At 32.2% G+C, this 24,536-nt stretch overlaps 1 protein-coding gene across 2 annotated transcripts in view; it reads left to right on the top strand.

Annotated features, from left to right (window-relative positions):
* Positions 1-24,536, top strand: part of LOC148301711 (uncharacterized) — a 352,511-nt gene that overhangs the window by 276,050 nt on the left and 51,925 nt on the right. For both annotated transcript variants that reach the window (XM_088272798.1, XM_088272797.1), the window contains one exon: positions 17,710-17,833. In XM_088272798.1, coding sequence (XP_088128924.1) covers positions 17,710-17,833 — 124 coding nt within the window. The remainder of the gene's footprint in view (positions 1-17,709; positions 17,834-24,536) is intronic.

The following is a 24,536-nucleotide window of genomic DNA, read 5'->3' as shown; positions in this document are numbered from 1 at the left end:
CGGTAACGACGAAACCCGGTCGCTGGTCAAATAAAAAAAGTGAAAAAGCTAAAAATATTGGTTTTAATCTAATAATAAAATAAAAAATACACTAGAACTTCACTAGAGACATCTATTGGTGAGATGTAAAGAAGCTCTTTATTAAGCAGAAACTCTTATATTAGTATGTGAGGTCCAAAAAATAATATGAAAATAACTCCTGTAATTGGAGATAATCCAGATTTTGTGAACAAGTATTTGGACACACTCAAAATGTTGTTAATGATATCTATACTTTTTTCCCCACCGTGTTCTTTATTATTTATAGCAAATTATCATCATTAGAATAATTTATTACAAATACAAGTTATATATTTAATATTTCATTCAGCCTTGCGTTTAGCAAACGGCATTGAGGCTGCATTTTTGCAATTGCATGCCTTTATTTATCGCATTGTATTAAAATTGTTATATGAATTTCAATTCGCATCGCACTAGTATGCAGCGAGCATAGACTAAACTAATATTATTGCCTAATTAAGCATTCAGTCCACGTTTCATAATGATAATTATCATTCCCAACGTACAAAATATAAACATGTAATTTCGGTTTAACGTTTGCATTTGTGCGTGATAGCTTTATTTGTATGGTTACATCATGTCGGTAACCAATTTGTCGCATGCTATGCAGTAATATCGTACTAATATATGTCATATCCTGCACCCTCCTTACGTATACGAACTGTGACAGATGTTAGCGATTGTTCAGTTCACAGTACCTTTATTGTGTTAACATAATATATTTGTGAGAATGCGCACGGTGTGGTGGAACGTGTATTTAGGACGAAGGGATGACACTCGGAATTAACAGGAGAAAATATCGTGGGTATACTGGCAAAAAACGTTAACTCAATCCCTGTTTGAATAATTCCTATATAAATCTTTCAGCCTGAAGAAAATACCCGCTATTGAACTTAAAGATAAATTTACTTTTAAAACCACATAAATATGACATTTCAAACTGCTTAGTGTATTTTGCCAGTTTATAGAGCGCTGAAAACTTTATAATTCTGCATCATTAAGTCAAAATTGCATTTTTAGAATTAACGTTTTTTCCCAGTACACCCACGATATAAAACGAAATATTCAGGAGGTACCAATGTTACCTTTAAAACTTCGCCCGTATACATACTACTAATACTGCTGCATACTACTACTTCCATCACGCCGTTTCCTGCAGGGGTAGACATAGAGGATGGAACCCCACACTCTTCTGCCCTGACATACACTCCTAGCTTCCTTCACATGCATACATCTAGTGATACATGCACTTCGATTGAGCAGACTTTTGAGACCACCAGATTTTAGGTTCTGATTGATCTGATCGTGCCAAGTCTTTTTCGGCCGTCTTCGTTCTGTTCTCCCACTCACATTCGCCACGTATACTTTCTTGGTCACTCTCTCGTTATCCATCCGCTCCACATATCCATACCATCTCTAAGATACATAATAAATATATGTATATTGTTAAAGTAAATCGATTCGTTTGAATAACAGTTAATCAGATATTGCATCTATCTGTTTATAAACTGTAGCGGTTATGGTAACTAATCGTTTTCCGTAACAAAAAGAAATCGTTCTTAAAAATATAAAACATTCCTTCTGTATTTGGCGACTCGCCGTTTATTGTTTGTATTTGTATTGAGTTTTCCCACGATTTTTCACGGTTACTCGCTAGATTTGAATATAAATACGTATTACATACGTACTTCCCCCTTGAATTTAAATACATTTTATTATTGAACGATTTGTCATACAAAATACTGTTACTGCCTCATTGGTTTTCAATATTTTTCTCTCTCGAATGATATTGATTGAAATTGGACATCCGGCGAGGCCACTTACAATTTTACGATGCTACTCGGGTACGGTTAATACTGAGAATTTTTTATAAAACGGAAATGTTCATTTCGTGCCGTTATATAAATTTATACAGGATGCCTATAAATTTGCATTCGTTTTAAATATTGCATTTTTCCGGTCAATTGATTTTGTTTACTTTGTAAACCTGTTCGCCTGTTGGTAGTTTAATCCGCGTCCAAAACCAGGAGTCCATGAGTGGAGGGATATTGCTACTAGCAGTGTTAAATGCGCCGCCTTTAATGCTGAATACAAATGGCTTCATTTATCGGTGCACTGCGAAGCCCGCGCTAACGAACACCCCTTCACGTTATGCCCCCCTGGCCCGTACTCTTCGACTAAATACGGCTTTCATGATGCACTTAATAAATAAGTAATTACCCGACCTCCTCGCCTTTTGTGATCGGAGACGGAAATGCGCTCGTCTATTTTTCACACAGTTAACGCCCACCTGTTTTTACGGTTCCCAAGATTCTTTTGCCTTCTGTTTTTATAGTAGAGATATAAATTGATTTTTTTAAATCGTTTTTATGATTACTGAGACGAAAGTGAGAAAATAGATAGTCCTTGTATTTATTTTTTGACATTTCATCAAAGATGAAGAAGATTATAAAAGTCTGGGCATTTACGAGGCTGACGACCGTCATAGGCTGGTTTAAGTGATCACTTTACACACGTGTAACATTCACCAATTCTACCCATTGTTGACAACCATACTACTCAAATTCTTGGAAGTTCTACATATATATATGAACCAATTTTGAAACATTGATCTTGAATCACTAGAACTTCACTAGAGGCATCTATTGGAGAGATGAAAAAAATAAAAATGAAAATAATATGAAATTAACTCCTGTAATTGGAGATAATCCAGATTTTGTGAACAAGTATTTGGACACACTCAAAATTTTGTGAATCCTTGTATTTATCTCAATCATACAAATTTTTAAAACGGGATTCTACAAATTTCTCCATTATGGTATTAAAATGATTTTTGTTTGTAAGTTGTTTTTTAGAACTTTATACATTTTTAAAATTAAATTAAACACTTATAAAAATGAATGTAAAATATCACTTACTGAGTTTTATTTCTATTATCTTTTATGAAATATAATATCATTAATTGGTATTATAAAAGTGTTTAATTAAAAAAAATCAACATGTTATTCCACAAAGTTAATGCCGGATCAATAAATAATATAACTTCATATAAAATACGAGCATAAAATATCAGTAAAAAATTAAGATACATGCTAGTTGTCACGACACAGTTTGGATGTCCGTCGTAAAGTTTACGAATGTTCCGTAATCTAGGGTTAAAGGGTACATTTGGACTCGACATTTTTTTTGTCTCTTGATACTACTACTACTACTATCACGCCGTTTCCCCGCAGGGGTAGGCAGAGAGGATGGAACGCCACACTCTTCTGTCCTGACATACACTCCTCGCCTCCTTCACATCCATACATCTAGTCATAAATGCCCTCCGATTACGCAGAGATTTTAGGTTCTGATTGATCTGATCGTGCCAAGTCTTTTTCGGTCGTCCTCGTTCTGTTTTACCTCTCTTGATCATATCGTAATAATGTTGTTATTGGCGATTAAACATTGATTGGTTGTGCATGTAACGCTAATGTAATTACAGATTTCAAACTCCACAGAGGCTAATTGAGTCACAGACATCAGCTGTCATTAGTCGTATCTTGATCAAGGCGGGTTAGTTGGAGTGAACAGCCGACACGACCTGTTTCTTTTTACCGACGGATAAATACATTCGGGAGCAATTTATCATTCCTTTCTTGATTCCGTGTTGGTTTTGACATTTCCCTTCCTTTGTTCGTGTCCAGAATAGCTTTAGTAGAGCTATCCCCATACTACTGATATATTAATACTATAATCTTGCTATGTTATTGGGGACCGACGGGTTTTACTGGTTTTTTTGCATTCCTCTTTGTACAGCAGGCATATTACTTGATGCTTATTCATTCGTAATCTGCACGATGAATTATTAGGCAGATAAACTTCTTTCATTATTATTTATTTTATCGTTTTAATATTTATCTCAACAAACATTTTGAATTGATTTATTTAAAATGATTAAAATTTTGTAGTCCTCAGATACAATCGTACAAAAAGCCTAAGCTTTTTTTAAAAAAAAATATTGAAATTTTCTAACATAATACGAGGTTCAATTGGAGAATGTTATATAAGTAATTTACAAATTAACATTCGTAAGGAATCTAACAGCAGTGCATGTATACGTCTTTTAACGCAATATGGATGTGTAATGATGGCCAGACTATGTTAATGGACGTTACACAAGTACAATATATAAAGCGATAATTTAAACCAGCCAAATGCCAGGTCGTAAGCCCTGAGATGCTCAGACTTCCATCTGGTTTCCTATAAAAGATATACCCTTCATTTTCATTAAATGATTCGGCAGTCACTTCGATATCCATTCATTTTTAATTTAAATTTAAATTAGTGAATACCACCATTTCTTAAAATCTATTGTGACACGTGTTTCGATGCATTTCGCATCATTTTATACGGTGTTTGAAAATGATTATATATATCAATATATGTTTCATAAGACATTTTTAGAAATAGTAGTATTTGGCAAGTAAAATTTAAATTAGAAATACACATTTTTCTCAAGTTGAGATATCTATACGAGGTATTTAGATGATTGCGCAAATCGTTCAAATTAAATTAAATAAAATTAAAATAATACTTACTATACAAGAACAATGAATTGTAAGGTATGCTGAAAACTTCAAGCACGTTGTTGTCGCTGTTCCCTTTTTACTATGGACCAGTCAGTTACTAAGCGCATTTGCACTTGCACCCGTTTTATTACAATTCATCGTTATCTCCGCAAACAGATCGGGCGCTTTTTACATCACTCCGATATTGAAATCAATAACAGGTATCTGACGAGTGGTGAGAACATTTCCATAGCGCTGTGTAGATTGTAGATACAATATCCCCCCGTGAATCCGCTCGGTCGGAGCTTGCATAACATAATCACTCGTCTGTTTGCCTTCGCGTGTATTGCGAATGGTATTTTAATTGAGTATTATTAGCTGTTAAATCAAATCAGCATAATTGAAACTTATCCACAAGATACTGTTCGTTTTGAATTTGTATTACCATAATCAATATTCATGTTTGCAAATGAAATTTAATAGACATACTCGTAGCGAAGTACTAACTTATATTGTATCATTTTAGCATTTACGATTTCAATAAAGCTGTACCTTTTTTATAAATAATTTTTGATACCGTAGAACGGGGCTACTTGAACTTTGATGTGTTACTTGAGCCCAGTACAAAAAAGATATTTAAATCTGTATTTGGTCTACAATAATGAACATATTGTGACAATAAGTGTCACCTGTCAGGGAAACAATGAATCATGCCAATACGCTCATTATATAGAAATATAGATCTAAATATTTTTTTTACTGGGCTCAAGTAACACATCAAAGTTCAAGTAGCCCCGTTCTACGGTAACGTAATAGGTACTTAAATAATTACTTAAGATTGTGTGATATATTTTTTTATCGGTTTTGTGTTTATTTAGATATAGTTGTGCCAAGCTAGATTTTCATTGTGTACAATGTGATAAATGGTATGATTTGACAACCTTCAAGAAACGTCTGCATCATTTACTGTCTGTGATTAGAACCCAACTGTCCGTTACATCACTAACTCCTTACGAATATACTCGCTCTCACCCTATCACCCTTATAATATATTCTATGTTCTACTGAATTTTTACAAGTACTATCTCCCCAACATTCAAATATATTTAAAACTAACAAACCTTGACCACTTATACTTGTCTTATTAAATAAGTTTAAATTAAATGCTTCGGCAGTCACTTTGTGGTAATTTTTATCCATGTTTAATTAAAAAAATATTTGGTAAACACCACCATTTCTTAAATTAAATTGTGACACGTGTTTCGATGCATTCAGCATCATAATTAATTCGCCATTCAGTTTCTTGTAGTATTTATCCATATTTAAATAAAATTTTACTTGGTCAATGATGCTGAATACACGGAAAAGGTAAAATTTTAATTAAAAATTTAATAAACACATAACATAAAAATGATAATAAATATACAAAATTAGAGCTAATTTCTAGTTTATGGTATTGCTAATTAGCCTTCTTTCTTACCCTCTTAACTCACATTCGAATTATTCACATTTCTACACAACACGTGTAAACGAACACTGTACTCTCTACCGAACAATGTTTTAGAAGTATAGTGTTTATTTAATATCTGCCCCATAAAATAACGAAAACGTCTAAAATACCATATTAATGGCGATTGCACTAACCACAAACCAACATGTTGAAGTAAATATTTTACTATTAGTTTTATGACACATAAAACATTCCTGTGGTCATAAAAGTACCCTCTTTCGACATTACCCACAAACGTTATTATTTTTAATAATGGAATATGCATTGAGAACAACATTTACAACAACAACAAAACTATAAAAGTAATAATAATAATAGAAATGATTTTGATTAGTAAATTGTAAAGTCCTATTTTCTCCAAATACTAAACCAATGGCGTAAACGTTTCATCTTTCTGATTTTATAAAATTTTGAATTCAGTGATGAAATATATTGTAGTTTTTTTACCTCTTTGCTACATTAGCATATATGTCATTACAGTTATCTAGACCTGAAATAAAATGGTACTTTTCACATTCAAAATAGTGGAAAAAGTGGATGAAAAGTAAATGAATAAATGTGCCATAAAACATCCATTACTGTTGCATAAAATAGAATTTAAGAAAACACCCCAATTTCGGGTTAATAATGATTCATATTTCACTCATTTCTATTGTCAGTGTTCAGTTTACAAAAGAAAAGCGAAAATAACTCGAATATGTCGTTCAAAAGAAAGTGTCTAAATATAGCGGATAAAGCTAAAATTATTGAAGAAGTTGGCCTGGGTTTTAAAACAAAAGACATCACAATGGATTTCGGTATTCCTGCGATAGCCCATCAATTATTAAAAGCGCGTAACCATTTTAAGTCTATGATTGTTTTACAGAAAACGCCTGAAAATTTGTTTGTCTAGGATTTGGGTAAAGCTGTTGTTTATATGTGGACTCGAACGACCACTTATAAGGGGAAAAACTCTGGGATCTGCCAAATTATTGGGCCATATAGGATTTGAGTAAATGTTGGATGGTTGGATAAATTTAAAACGAGACATGGGATAAAACAAAAGTTATTTCCATAGAAAGTGCGTATGGAAGTGACCCACTGGAGTGAAAAGATTCCGAAAAAAACTATTAAACGCGAGATATTTGAATATTTATATTTGAATGTGGATGAAACAGGACTATAAAATATAATACCGGGCTTCAATTGTAATTTCGGGATTTAGGGATCTAGGGATATTTTAGATCTTTTTCTTACTGCTAAAAACAAAATTAACACAAACTATTACATAAGCAATATTAAGTTTTTTATGATATTTTTATTTATCTTTTATGAAAATAAGTTCCTTTTTAAAAATAAACAAATAAAAAATATTATTTTTTGACATCTCATCTAAGATGAAGAAGGATATGGAAGTCTGGGCATTTACGGGGCTGACGACGGGGCGGCCGTAAATGCCCAGACTTCCGTATTCTTCTTCATCTTTGATGAGATGTCAAAAAATAATATGAAAATAACTCCTGTAATTGGAGATAATCTAGATTTTGTGAACAAGATTTTGTGATTTTGGACACACTCAAAGTGTTGTAAATAAAAAATTCCTATTTTACTTTTTTTCTACGATTTTCCACCAAATTTGTGCAATATAATAGATGTTTGAGTGTACATATTCCAGAATTTTACTGGTTGTTTTATTCTAAGCTAAGCTTTATAAATATTTTTCATTTATTTTATAATTGACGTAGAACTTCAAACATAAAACACAATTAATTATTGTGAAACTTTATTAATTGTGTTTATTATAGCATCCGTAAAGTGAAGCCGTAAAAATAAACGTCTGTATTGGAGTTATTTTTATAAGAAAAGTTTGTTTTTCAGTATGATTTTATGAAAAGTTCATTGTTATGTAAAAATAGATGTACAGTAAAACCTTTATTAGCGCTCACCTATAAAACGGTCATGGTCATCAAAAGCTATATTTACAAATTATTATTCTTGTATAATCTGCCTCTAAATAAAACAAAGGTTACATAACTGGGAATATAGGCATTTCAGACTCCACTCGAATCATATTTAGTTTGTATTTTTATCATATTCTGTCATTGTAGCAGTAAACGAACAAAAATGTCGGTAAAAAGAAAACGTTTTTGCTCAAAGAGAAAATTGATATCATCGGCGTAATTGAAAAAAGCTGGATTGAGTGTGAGAAAATTATGCGGAAAGTTCGAAATGGGAAAAACACAAGTTACCGGTATAATAAAGTACAAAGTGATTTAAAAAAAAACTTTATGAAGAAAGCGGTTGTAAAAAACAAAAAAGTTCACAAAAACAAGGTCTTGCTGTGGGTTAAGTAGTATTCAATGGCTTTTGTAAAGCTCGATACTCTTTTACTTAAGCAAATAGCATTGGAAGCTGCACAGAATTTGCAACTGGTTGTCTTTGAACCTGGGTCGTTGTAATTTTTTTGTCGACGGCATAGCATCCTTTTCAAGACAATTTGTGGCGAATGTAAGCATTTACGACAGGCGCCTTGACGTAGTTGGGTAGACGCTCGACTAAGGAACTGGCGTTGCGGGTTCGATTCCCGCCATTCGCAAAATAAATCGAAGAAAGATTAATTTTTAATTGGTCTGAGTGTTTGTACCGTATTTTTCACATTTACTTTCCTTACTATCCTACCTGCAGAAAGCCTCTAAAAGTAAAGGTTTCGCAAGACAATCCTTTAAAAAAAACATTTTGAGGAAAGGAAGAAAAAGCTGCTGTTCATCTTTGAGGTTTATCCTCTGAAGATACTTATACTGCTCTTATCACAAACCTTTACGAGACTTTATCTCAACACCGGTCACCCCCATATAACGGGAAGTTTCACTATACTAGTATTTCTTTAATAACATTTTTGTTACATAAGCAAGACATGTTGACTTTTTGACATTAGTTGATTTTCTTCTCCATATATAGCTCTAGGCGACCATAAAAGACATCGTTAAACGTGTGTCGATCATCTCAACAGATTTATTCAGCAGTATATTGTATAATTTTCAGCCAATTCAAAAAGTAAGAATGATTCACTGTCATCTGTTTTGGGCATCTTTATTGCAACTGTCGCGGATGAAAGAATCCGTAATTTGTGGTTGGCCATTCACAAAGATATTAAACGGCGTATTTGATTTGGAAAAAAAACCGTGTCTCAAGAACTTGCTTGCAAAGTATAATAACCATCTGATTTACCGCAATTCGATGTCCTCGTTCGAATTATTTTGCATGTTTTATTTGATAAATAATTTACAGAGTTTTATTGACGATCAAATCATGTATGCAAAAACTTTAAAATTACCCGTGTATGACTGTTGTTGTAGTTGTTATTGATAGTTTAATTCATATTTATATTTTTTCAACTTTTGAAAACATTTATTAGATTTATAAGAAAAATCCCGCACGTTTTATCAATATAAACGAGATGGTTTAATATATTATTTATTGATTCGGCATTAACTTTGTGGAATGACATGATTATTTTATTAAAATTAAACACTTGAATAATCCACTTAATCGAGTTTTATTTTTATTGACGACTAGTTTCGAAAACGACAATTGTTTTCATCTTCTGGTACAAATTAAAACAGTTTTAATTTGTACCAGAAGATGAAAACAATTGTCGTTTTCGAAACTAGTCGTAAATAAAAATAAAACTCGATTAAGTGGATGATTATTCAAGTGTTTAATTTTAATAAAATGAGATGGTTTAATGTTCAATGTTCAAAAAACGCATTTTTGTTGTTGATGAAACCATTAATTAATAAAGCCGCCCTATCAAATGTTACAAAAACAAAAACTACCCGTATACGACTGTTATTTTTTGTTGTTGATAATTTAATTCACATTTTTATTTATTCTTTTTTATACATTTATTAGGTCAGAATGAAAAATCCCACACGTTTTATCGATACAAACGAGTTGGTAAACAACAGTTCAATGTTCAACAAAAAACGCATTTTTTTCTGTTGAAACCATTTAATTAATAAAGCCACCCCATAAAATGAAAATGCGAAGCGTGAAATAAAAATGCCCACCCTCAAAGCGAAGTCCCCTCGTAAAACAAAACAATCTTTCATTCGATCAACATGTTTATTTCTGTATTCCGGCGATGTCATTTAATAATGTCGAAATATAAAATCGCGTGGTTAAAATCCAGTTTATTTTTTCGCTTTTTTACCCCGTTATACAATAAAGCAAATTAAACAATTATTCTGTATTGATATATTTATTTATTTTATTTTATTTTTAAGTATAAATTAACTTGGTAAATACCACTTTTTCTTAAAATCTATTGCGACATGAGTTTCGATACATTCCGCATAATTTTCAAATACCGTTTGTGAAAGTAAACCAAGTCAAACTTAAATTAAAAATGGAAAGATATTAATTAGCACAAAGTGATTGCGAATCAATTAATGAAATAATTCATATTGTTTTTTGACATCTCATCAAAGATGAAGAAGAATATGGAAGTCTGGGCATTTACGGGGCTGACGACCGTCATAGGCTAGTTCAAGTGATCACTTGTGTAACATTCACCAATTCTACCCATTATCGACAACCACACTACTCAAATTCTTGGAAGTTCTATATATATAATAATAATAATAAAATTGGATAACTTATATAGCGCCATTTTCGTAAAAAAAAACACCTCAAGGGCGCTTCACGGTGAATGAATTGGGGAAAATATTATGGTGGAAATGATTTAGCAAACAAATGTGTTTTTAGTCTTTTTCTAAAGATCATCTCACTCTCACTATTTCTAACCATTGGTGGAAGAGCATTCCACGCCGTCGGTCCTGCAACAGCAAAGGCACGCTCGCCAAATTTAATGCGTTGGTTGCGAGCTGGTAAGATAACTTTGCCCATTGCAGATGTTGTAGCCGATCGAAGCGTGAGACGTCTATCAACCAATTCATCTGGAATACACAGCTCCTTAAGATACTCTGGAGCCAATTTGAAACATAAACCAATTTGAAACGTTGTTCTTGAATCACTAGAACTTCACTAGAGACATCTATTGGTGAGATGAAAAGAAGCTTTTTATTGAGCAGAAACTCTTTTATTAGTATGTGAGGTCCGAGTCCTGGATTATAATCACACACATGAGAAACGCCAGAAAATATCATTTTCATTTTTATTATTTAAGCTTATAATTTGACCAGATAATTTATTTACAACATTTTGAGTGTGTTGTAAATTAATATATTTATTCACGAAGTTTATTCTTTAAATTAGTTCACGTGGTTTCAGTTTGATGTTTAATTCTTTAGATGCTTTTCGCGCCTCGGTTACAAAAGCTGATAATATCCCACGTTATCGATACCGTGTCCAAATTGACTTGCATGAATGGCTACGTGTTTTATAGCCGGGAAGCGTATTACCGTATGCGTGTTCAACAGGAGGCAGTATTAACTCCAAACAAGCGAGATTTTTTTAAATCATTTTTTTTTAAATCGTGTTGAATTTACGGAATTTAACTCGAGCCGCGCACCGGTTTATAATAAAGTAAATTTTGATTTTGTGCCTCAAAACCATGCTTATTTTATACTGAGAAAGTAAATAAAATGTCAGTTAATTTACTGGGGAAAATTATTACTTGAAATCGATAAGTATAGGAAACAGAGGATATCTTTAAATATGTATTTATTTTTTATTTCAAGTGGACAAGGGTAGAATGAAAGAGTGTAAGGTTCTGTTAATATTTTTTTTTTGTGTGGACTTTTCGTTAAACAATCAAAGCCATATTTCGTGAATATAGGAAATAGATTTGCTAATAACTATTGTAAATATTAATATCTATTTTTAATTTAAGTTTTACTTGGTAAATACCACTATATCTTACAATCTATAGTGACACGTATTTTGATGCATTCCGCACCATTTTAAACACCATTATTAATACGGTGTTTGAAAATAATGCGAAATGCCTCGAAATACGTGATATTCATAATAGATTTTAAGAAATAGTGGTATTTACCAAGTAAAACTTAAATTAAAAATGGATATATATATATATATATATATATATATATATATATATATATATATATATATATATATATATATATATATATATATATATATATATATATATATATATATATATATATATATATATATATATATATATATATATATATATATATATATATATATATATATATATATATATATATATATATATATATATATATATATATATATATATATATATATATATATATATATATATGTAACTAAGTGACTGCCGAATCAATTAATGTAATTAATATCTTTGTGATACAAATAGAGGTAATTTGTAGTTGTAAAATATGCAAGACAAATGAAAGAATTCCGTCTTTTCTCGCTATTCGTGTATGTTCGAGTCAAATATGTGCAAATTGTAACTACAGAAATATTTCTGTCATAGGGTTAGATTCTCCTAAATGAGCGTCCATTCCGTAGTGTGGTGATTATGCTGTAAACAATAACGTGGAATGTGCCGCGGTCACGATGAGTTCCGTTTGATGTTCGCTGGATGAATGGAGAGTCGTTCGGTTGTGTGCGCTTTGGTAGATTACACCAAGAGAGGAATGATGAACACTCGACGCTTAAAAGCCCAATTGCCTAAGTGCACTTTCCTTGTTATGTCGGCTTCACTGGGACTGGTACTATGCAACGACTGTCGATTGTTAAACTAACAAGGCCTTTCTTGAAGACACTTATATCAACTTTCTTTTCGCTTTGTCGGTTTGGGCACGTATTTACAAAATATGTTAAAAGTTTGACAGTTAAACGAAAACTCCATACAAATAAAGAGATTAATCTGATTCTACTGCTACTACTACCATCACGTCGTTTCCCCGCAGGGGTAGGCAGAAGGGATGGAACGCCACACTCTTCTGTCCTGACTATAGCTTCCTTCACATCCATACATCTAATCATACATGCCCTCCGGTTACGAAGACTTTTGACATCACTATATTTTAGGTTCTGATTGATCTTATCGTCTTGATCTCATTCTCTACAACCTACTATTCGAAATCAGAATTTCTCTAGAAAATTACCAGCGCTCGGAACTCTCGTATCAAAACCTAAAACGCGACTGAATTCATTGTGTTTAGCGACATTTTCAAAGATAATGCTTACAAATTATGAAAAACTCTATAATTTCTGCACATGATGATTTCGTTCTTACAAAAGACACTAATAGCGGCCACTTCTAAACAGCGGCTTCCTCTGTATTACGATCAATTTTTATTTTCCAGAATTTTTATATAAGAAAATATGCACATTTGAAAATGCGCTCCCTCTATAAAACTGTCACCGTTATCGAAAGCTTTATTAACAAATTATTATTCTCGGGTAAATTACGTCTTTATAAAGGTCAGTTTACTGGGAATAAAGTCGTTTTAAAATGGGAATAGCTCCAACTGAGGATAATCCTACACGAATGCGGCTTAACAGGCATCGGTTCGTGTTGAATTGCCAAGGCGGATATGTACTTCTAAGAAACACTTACTTGAAATTTGGCTGACAGTCTGTTATAGCCGTTATAGATAGGGTTTTCTGTGTTTTTTTTTACTTAAACTTACTCGCGTCGCCTCGACTCGAATCATATTTACTTTACTTGTGTCATTGAAGCGGTAAACAAGGAAAGATGTCGGTAAAAAGAAAATGTTTGTCGCTTAAAAAGAAAATTGATATCATCGCCGTGAGTGAAAAAAACTGAATAGTTCGAGAAAGAAAAAACGCAAGTACCGAAATAATAAGTAATAAGGGTTATTTAAAAAAAAAACTTAGAAAGAAGCATGTGGAAGTGAAATGCAAAAAAGGAGATTTCTGAAAACAAAAGGTCTCGCTGTGAAACAAGTAGTGTTCAATTGGTTGTGTAAAGCTCGCGGTATCCGGCAAGCTTCCAATGGGTGGTTGGAAAATTTTTGTCAACGGCACAGCATCACTCTCAAGTCGATTTGTGCAGAATTAGCTGATGTAAACATTAATTATATTGAAAAATGGGAGAAAAAATTGCTCTTCATCTTGAAGGATTATTCACCGAGGGATGTTTACAATGCGGACGAAACAGGTCTTAATGACCGTGCAATGCCAACAAAAACTTATTTTATTAAAGATGACAAGTGGGCTGGTAGAAAATCTGCCAAATATGTAAATAGAAATACTTATTAATACTCAATAAATATTATTTTACTTCTTAATTTTGGTACTTATTACTGGTTTTATAACAGACCTGTATGAGACCCTCTAAAGATCGGTATTCTCCATATATCGGCCATGTTTACATCCCAAAAAGGTGACCACTATAGAGAGGTTTCATTGTATTTGACCACACGTAAACCTTCAAAGGTTTACAAAAAATATAAAATAATTTACCTGTATTTTGTATTAGACGCAACTTTATACTTTGTATAATCTAAAATCTGAAAAAATAATGTTTATACTAAAATTCAGATCTGGTGGCAAAACCTCTTGTAAGTTTGTATAAATGTAAACCGTGTGTATTAAATTTATGCTAAGGGCCGCCTATTTAGGCCGAGGCGTGTATTTCATTTCCCATAATCCGGGCGACATAATACCAGGCGGGAAAACAAAGAGATTGTCAGAGAATGTCAAGTGAATGAACGTGCGGCACAAGTAATAAATAATAAGCCTATCGATCTAGTCAACCGTTGATAAGGGTCGTATTGGCTTGACGCAGCCGCAGACGGTCCACATCCATTGTGAGGCGGACGCGCCTCGGATGCTATGCCAAACACGCCGCAAAGCTAACACGTACGCGCGGAGAATCGGATAACAACCATACCTCCCTCTGGATTATGTACTTCGGATACAATAATTATAATTTTCGAGTCCTTTACAAGACAAACCCCTAGCTTTATTGAAATTTATTACACTCAATATTTAGAAAATTATTCTCAAATTTACAGTGAACAATCCGATTACAAATAATAAGTTTTACAAAAAGTTACATAATATGGTATACTTATACGAATGATAACATTTAAAATAAACATAGACAATTCACACAATTAAATTATTTATTTACTATGTATTTAGTTTATCTCTTAGTCTTGTATTTATTATCATATTCATTGATTTTATAATATTCTCCGAAATTATAATATTCAAATGATTATGCATTTTATAACGTCTTATTCAACTTGTTCCAAGAATTTGATGTACGGTACGAATAATAAATTTTTGTGGTAGAGTCACAAAACTAATTATAATTATCCTCGCCGTAGGAAACTACTTTGGCAATATATTTTTTAATATTTTATTACCCATTGGTACATAAGGTGAAGACGTAATTTTTAAACATATTTTTTTTCCATTACATTATGGTAAGACAATCGATCGAACATTCTTAATTTGACGAATAACGAAAAATATTGTTTTTACGATGTTTTAACTTAGAATTTTTAGTCGCACGGTAAAATTTAAATAGTAAAATCATTGAAGATTATCTTTATCTTTTTGAGGGGAAGGATTTCAAAGGAATTTACCCTGATGGGATAAAAGAAACGAAAAAATTAAAGATAAAATCTATGGAATAATTCATTATTCTTCTCACACTTTTAATCACTCAATTTGTTAAACACAATAATTTATACAATAATTTATCAATCAAATTGATAGACCATTAATTAATTTCTAAAGGCCGTATAAATGTATTAAATATTCCATTAATAAAGCGATTTTTAGAGGCGGCCAACAGCGCTGCTGTAAACTTGTTTTTGTTGGAAACAAGTTGAAAAACTTCCAACTGGTTGTGAGTTCAATTCACCTTTTTATAACGACTCCTCATTAATTCAACGAGAGGATTCGAATCACACCAACGGAAACAATGTGGTTTTTCTCATATCAAATGTCGACATTAATTTACCCGACGTTCAATGTTTAATTTTATGTCATAATTATTTTAATCGTTCGTGATACTTGGCTTCACAAACATTCATTTAAATTTTGAATATTCAAATTATTATGAGCCCGCATTTCCTTGTTTAAACAGATACGTAAATTAACATTTTTAATCGTATTTAAAACAATATCTGAATCTTTGCATTTTGTTGTCCGCCTCCGTAGTGTAATGGTCAGCACGCTCGGCTACCGTTCTGGAGGTCCCGGGTTCGATTCCCAGGGGGGGGGGTAAAATAAATATAAGTGATTTTTTCACTGTAATATTTATTCAATATTACCCTGGACTGGTACCTGAAGCGGAGGGCTGATCACCTTTCCTTCATGTGTTAACGATCAAGATAACACTGCGTTTATATGACATAGTGCCCTATGCACCATTGGGGTGCGGATAAGGGTTTTATTTTTATTATTGTATTTTGTACTATGAACATAACTGCTTTTAAAATTTACAATGTAGAAATTTCATTTCTAGGAGTGAAAAAAGATTGATGCTACATCAAAAAGACTCACTATAAAAGAAAAGAGAACACGTATTATACTGAATTTCATAATATTTTTAAATTTTGTTTTTCATCTTAATAATTCTTTTCCATAGCTTTATTCTCAGAAAAATTCATTTTTCTCCGCCTGAGCGCTTGTTGGAATACTTTGAAAATACCGTTTAGGAAAAAGTTGAAGGTTTTTTTTATTTACAGCAATTTTTTTAAGTTTTAAATGTGTTTAATGTAGTGAATAATGCTGTAGAAAAAAAAACTTTTGCTTTTTTGTAAATGGTTCAAACGGGTGCTAAGTTGACGATCTGTCGCTCAGTTATAAATATGGTTTTTAATTGCATCGTGGGTGTACTGGCAATAAACTGGAAAATATGATATTTTGACTTAATGATTAAAATACAAAATTTTCAACGTTCTGTAAACTAGCAAAATACACTAAGTAGTTTGAAATATACGAGTATTTGTGATTTTAAAAGTAAATTGAACTCTCAGTTTGTCAAATGCAAACTTGGCACGATCAGGTATGCCAAATACTTGAAAGTGGTCAGGTTAGGAGTCGTAACAATCGGCGGGTATGTATGAGGAGATGCATGAACGTGGAAGAGGCGAAGAATGTTTGCAAGGACAGAGTAGTGTGGCGCTCTATTCTCTCTGCCTACCCCTGCGGGGAAGCAGCGTGATGGTTAGTTAGTTAGTAAGTTTAGTTTGTTAAATTGCCATATACGAGTATATGTGATTTTAAAATTAAATTCAACTTTAATAACAGGAATTATTCAAACTAATTTTTTTTTGTTGGTAAAAATTAATATTGTGACAATTGTTTCGCCTAGCTATGGCATATTCAAACGAATTCAAACGACATTCGTTTGAAATTTCCATAACTAGGCGAAACAATTGTCATCATATTAACTTTTATGTGCTTTTTAACAATAAAATACAACTTAATATACTCAAATAATATGTGTTTGATATAACAATTAATTCATAAATTAATATGTAGTTCTACAAATTAAACGCCAAATCAAAAAAAAAATACGAATTTTAGAGTGAACGTTTTTTGCCAGTATACCCACGGTATATTTTATTCGAAATTTCTTTATGTACGTATCTCATCATCTCTTAATGCCTAAAACTAATTTGCCTTGTTTTGTTTCAGGATTGTGCGGACGTGTGTGTAGGCACTAGTGTGGGCACCATCACGGAGCCAGACTGCCTCGGCCCCTGTGAGCCTGGTACCTCCGTCACGCTAGAGGGCATCGTCTGGCACGAGACTGAGGGTGGTAAGTACTTAGCATTACGACCGATTCATCATGCGAGTTATCTCCTCGAGCGTCCTGCGATCCTGGCGCTCGGAGGATAGTTTCCGACTTAACATTGAGCCCATGCTTAAAATTTAATTAAAAAATAATGCAGTTGTATTTTTTTTGTAAATCAACCGCACGCAAGTCTAAATATTTCGTGAAAATTATCTGATCTTTTTTATTTGAATTTATAATTCCATTAATTTATGTATTAAATGTTAAATCACACACTGATTTTTTGAGCCTACTAAGTTGTAAATTTTATTGTTGAAAAAACACATAAAAATGATGACAAATGACATTCGTTTGAAAATGCCATAACTAGGCGAAACAATTATCACAAAATAGATTTTTGTGTGTTTTTTCAACAATAAAATACAACTAAGTAGGCTCTAAAAATCAGTGTTTGATTTAAAATTAAATATAAATTAAAATGAAGTTCTACAAATTAAACGCCAAATCTATAAATAATTCCAATAATATTCAAGGCTCATATAAATCTCTCCTGTTTTTATTTGAATTGGCTATTGATTAGGCCCACATTCTTGAAGTAGTGGGTATCAATTAGCATTATAAGATAATGGCAATTACTATTTAATTTCTACTTTTAAAGTACCTACTATGAATATAAATATTATAATTTGCTTTTAAGGTTTTCTCTTTACAAGTGCCACTAAGTTTACGACCGTAAGGAGCACTTCAACTGATATGTTTTGATAAACCTTTTTCAACGGTGACGGTGACTGAGTACTCAGAACTCGGGAGTTGCTTGCTTAAATTATCTCGCGATGTGTGTTTAGTGAATAAATTTGAGGCTTAATTTATACGAAACCTTTGTCGACAGTCGTCATAAAAATGTAATTACTTTGGGAGGTATGGTGATGTCGTTTGGCCGGCAGTAAACCACTCAATCCGAAGCAATGAAACGGTTGAGAAATCACTGAATATGTATTTCTGCATACGATTAAAACGCCCTATTCTCTTCAATGATTATACGAGTACAGTCCGTAAATTACATACTTTGTAAATTATACCCGGTGGTTTTCACATGGCTCATATTTCTTCAAAATATGATTATTTTTGGAGCTTCGTGTTTAACTAATTCTGAATTTTAATGAGACTGCTTATATCATCCTCAGACAATTTGTCATATATTGCTGTTGATATTAATTATCATTCATCCGTGTGGCGTATTATTGTATTCATCTTAGTAAGATCCGCTATTCGTGTCGTGTTATACTAATATATCTCACACCGCTGACGACTTCTCATCTCAGATTGTAGCCTTGTATGGGATTACGTTTGATAGAAAACATATCACAAAAGCGACCACCTTCATTGAATACTAAATTCGGCATGGCCCAGTTTGTTTTGTCAATGGTACGTAATTACATATGCCCACATATTGTTCGTACATTATCAATACGGCCCACGAATTGTGCTCGGGTCTAATCGTAACTCTCGAATCTCGACGCTTCACATTTATAATATGAAGATATCACGATGAATGAATAATTCAGATATTTTGTTCCTCGCTTCATATTCATCATTCGTTCTGGCTTATGGAATGGGCTCTCAGCGCCAAATAGACTTCGTATTTAAATTCTCAGACAGCTTGTTAAACTTGTTAATTTTTATATTATTTCACGGATTTTTTAGAACCTAATAAACAAGATTCACGATTCAATAAATCCTGTCCTTTTTCGCGAATTTTGGGTGCTTTTCTTTTAGCATTGACTGTGCAAATAGTTTCAAATGCGTCTCTATTATTAATAATACGTTATAAAATCCGACATTTAAATAAATTTCTTTTGGTCTTATGAGATGATTTAATTTTTTGTAATAGAAGAAGAAAAATAATTCGTGTTATAAAAAATATTTTTGTAATAACTGTATGCCTGTCATAATTGAAGTGAAATGTTTCAGAGATTGAGTCGTATATCTGCAAAAGTACCTACATCTACTCAACATGATTTCGAGGAAAATAAGATTTTTTTGAAGGAATATCATGTAGATATTTACAAGCACAGTAGCCGGTAATAAATAATGCACATCGGACTTAAAAAAGAGTCGCTATAATCGGCTAACTTAGGTTATAAATATGAAGTCTGGAGTATCTGTCGCGTGATGGGCACAGACGCTACAGTACTGTATCTTATAATAAAAATAATTGGCTAATTTGTTAAGAGATATTTTTGAGAATTATCAGCTCAACGGGCGTTGTACAGGGAATTTGAATAATAACAGCTGTTAAAGTTTAAATCAATTAAAAAGTTGTCTTTTCACAATTAAAATATAATTGTGTTATTTAGAAACTGTGAAAAAGGAAAGAAAAGAAAAACTAGAGTACATCTACTGCCAGCAAAACTCATTTATAGCTAATCAGTTAAAAAATGTATTTTAGATATAATTTTAAAAAATTAAGATGATACATTTCGTTTACTATTTTAATAATATTAAAAAATCTAGAAAACAGAAAAATAACTATATGTTTTCATATAAATATAATTAAAAACACTATGCGTTTTATAAACTACATACATACTCGTAATTTTATTCTATAAAATATAACGATTTCATATTTTTTGGATACGACTATTTTTACACATAAACGATTCTTTTGTGTGAAATTCATGATTGCGTGCTTCATGTGAAAACGTACATTATCGATTAAAATATTTGAACCCCCTTCCTTGTCACCAAATCAATTTAGACCGCATAAGGCTGTTTGTGATACTGGGGATGAATTATTAATGTGTAGTGACTCAGAAGCTATTCGTGTGGCAAACGGAACTGTTTCCTCGGCTGACAGGCCACCATTAAGAACACCCTGTGCCAAGATTGACAACCTTGGATAAACTAAAATGCTGAAAATATTTTCCACACACTTTGTAACAAATTTTGTGTCAACAAAACAAAAAAATGGTTTATTTGTTGCACGCACTTAATGTAAATGGCAAAAACCCCAACTTTTTATTCATTACTTCTTTGTTTTTCTATTCTTTCTTTTGTTTCTCAACGAACTAAGGCACATTCTCAGCTTGAATGTATTAAGAGCTAATGTGTTGTTCTTAGTAACTCCAAATTATCGTCATGTTTTTTTTTTCTCTTTCCAACTGCCATTAAGAAATAACTGCATAAGTCTTCGCGTGCGGTGATTGAAATAATTTGTGAACCAATCATTGAATACAACTTTTTAATTTGTTTTTAATTGCCTTATTTACAAGACAATGATAATAAACAAGTTATACATGAAGCAATTAAACGCACTTGAAATCATAAGCGTAACACTAATTACTTTAAATCCTGAGATGCATTTCAATTTTGTATTCACGTAATATTCTTTTTCAATATTTTTTGTATCATTTCATTTCTTGTATAAGTTATTATTTATTATGCTCCTGATGTTTTCATTGTCTCTGTTATTACTATCATTATTTTTAATTACGATACTGCCTGCATACTTTTTCTTTATGGTGATCGCGTTGCTCGGCGATCCCGCGGCAATTATTACGAGCTGTTGATTTTGTGAACATTATTTTTGAATTTTTAATTGATGCTCATTTTAGCCATGTGATGGATGACTCGAATCAACTTTCGGAGCTTTAATAACGCAGCCATTTTCCACAACAGATAATTAGACCTCTTAAGCTCGGATCAGAAAATAAAGCAATATAAATGCGCGTAAATTAATATATGATATTATAATATCGTGCTTAATTGTGTATGTCTATGAATTATAACGCCGGATATATATATATTTTTTTTTGTTTACATTTCAATTAATTTAAATTTAAAAAATATGTTTTTATTTATTTATATACAATTGGTTGGTATGCAATTTAATACAATAATAAAACAAAATGTAAATATATATTTTATAATAATTTTAAAAAAATAACAACAATTAGTATTATTAAAGAAAACACTTTTTTTACCACTTGAGTTTGTTAAAGACAACTAGTTTCGGAAGCTAAGCTTCCATCTTCAGGTCTAAATGTAAACTAGTTCTAGTTATCTTAAATAAACTCAAATGGTAAAAAAACAAGTGTTTACTTTAATAATTTCAACATGTCTTACCGCAAAGTAAATGCCGAATCAATAAATAAAGCAATTAGTATGATAAATCGTCGTGTATAGTGGCTGTATCAAGCGACTTTAATTAGATTGATGTACGTATCTCTCTTCAATAGACTTAATTGAGAATAACTGTGACAAATACCAGGATATCATAAGAGCCTCGCAGGTATACGTTTCCTGTTACAGGCAATCTGGAGGCGTTAATCGGTCCGCAAAGCAATCACAATCTGATGCCAATACGCTCGTGTAAATTTAGCCCTTAGAGTGCTCGCCAATAGTGTTATATTCGTTTGGTGTGTAACAGTACGACACAGAAGTGCTTCAATTAAGCTAGAGTGGGTGTTGCATCCCAGACATTACTCGTAATGTACCCACCTGAGAGCCAGAAGTAAGCAGTCCGTATGTCTGTGCATGTACATAGGTACTGTGGATGCACACCAAAGGGGACTGCTAACTGGCCACAGAATTACATTTTCCAGGGGCATTACTTATTCCGAGAATCCTTCTCTAGTTCCAGTTTCTAATCTCTTCATCAATTTACATTTCAAATGGATTTTAAAGTACTTCGACTGCGAGATAATTGTTTTTCGTGTAGTTTCAACATACTCCGTCGCATCTAAACTAACTTAAATATTTGTGATGGATAACTTTCGTAATTACTAATGTCATGCAATTTTATTATTGATGCAAATAAGTTTCATCAATTTTATTTCAGTTACTAGCGATTTCGAGAAAGTAGAACTATATACCCACTGCAAAAAAAATTATATTACTAAAATAAAAACACCTAGATTGATTGATTTATTTAGTTTCGTGATTGATTAATTAATTTATTTTCGTACAAGTATTTCGTTTTTTTTTTTAATGTCAAAAGGCAAACAAATAAGTGTCTCGAAAATTATAATATTACGAGGACCGACAAATTGTGTTTAATTTATTTTAGTTACAATGATTAAAGAAAACACTTGTTTTTTACCACTTGAGTTAACTCGAGTGGTAAAAAACAAGTGTTTTCTTTAATCATTGTAACATGTCTTACCACAAAGTTAATGCCGAAACAATAAATAAAATACTTTAGTTACGTTTTTATTAGAAATTTCGTTTTATAGAATAAAATAACAACTATGTAGTTTTTTCCACATGAGTTTTATTTGACCAGCAATCGGGTTTCGTCTTAATCGACATCATCAGACTGCTGACAGATAACTAAAAAATGGTTCGATTCAGATTATTCATAAATGTATATAACATTTCGTTTTTGAAATTATATCTTTAAATCTCATTAGATTTACTTCTGATCCTGTTTATTTTTGTAACAAGTGTCGGGTTGTGGTCCCGTGGTCCCGTGGTTAGTGTTGCGGACTCTTGAGTCAGAGTTTCTGGGTTCGAACCCACTCTACCACTCACTCTAGGCTCACAAAAATAGTATGAAATTGAATTATTTTTGTAAAAAAACACAAATATTTCTCTTTTTAATTAAAAAATAAAACTATACTTTTGAAATACCACGATAATAATTGTGTTGGTTTTACACTAGGTCTCATTCGCTCCCCACTTCAACACATGCCCTTATAATGTGAGTAATTACAAAACAGTGGGAACCGAACCTCCTCCCCTTCGATTGGAAGTTTATTGTATTGTACAATATTATAAATTGAATTTGATTTAAACGGATTGTCCGCTGGGGGTTTAACACGATTCGTAAAAGTATTACTATACTTAGCGTTTATTTGCGTTGATTAGACATTAATTATAATTTAGCGACCATTTATTCATCAGGGTTAAGGACTCTCATATCACTTCTTGTATGAAAAGAAAAAACTTTTGTATTTAATAATGCTCTTTGAATACAATTTATGTACATTTTTCTCTCGTTGTCTTATAGTAATTTATGAATAGAGCTAGTGAACACTTTTAATTAACGATATTATTTTCTATCATCAATAGTGATAGTATGTATATGAGTCTATTTGATTTCTACATTAATAAAAATATGTGTCGTTTCTGCAATATCGGATAGTCTGTTAACTTTCACCGATTTCTTTGAAATTTTAACACAACTTTGCAACGCGGGTGTTTTTATATATTTATGACAGGTAAAAATATGTTTTCATTGTTGTTGTTGACAAAATAGACTCTTTAACAGCAATGGCAGTGCCATCTGTTGAAACAACACTACACCCAATACTTAACATTGCTCATGGTGGAGAGCGTGCACCTTGACAGCTGCTAAAATAATATATTAATTGAAACCCTTATCCGCACCCCAATGGTGCATAGGGCACTGCTTCATATAAACGCAGTGTTATCTCGATCGTTTACACATGAAGGAAAGGTGATCAGCCCTCCACTTCAGGTACCAGTCCAGGGTAATATTGAATAAATATTACAGTGAAAAAATCTCGATCGTTACGCGATCTCTTTCCTGTCTTTTCCATTTAACTAGACCAAGCGACTGGATATTAATTGATTCCTTGGGGCATTTACACGGTAATTAATTGAAAAGGGTAAGGTAGGAGTATATACAATATTTAGTTATTCAAAATTGTGCCGGTTTCTGAAATCGATCGGATGGATAACGTAAATGAATTAAACATTAAAA

Source organism: Brachycentrus maculatus, unplaced genomic scaffold, assembly GCF_059751285.1.
Source record: "Brachycentrus maculatus isolate JH-2025_06_01 unplaced genomic scaffold, ASM5975128v1 h1tg000527l, whole genome shotgun sequence".
Classification (NCBI taxonomy): Eukaryota; Metazoa; Arthropoda; class Insecta; order Trichoptera; family Brachycentridae; genus Brachycentrus; species Brachycentrus maculatus.
The sequence above is the reverse complement of the archived record's forward strand: the minus strand, read 5'-3'. Positions and strand labels throughout refer to the sequence as shown.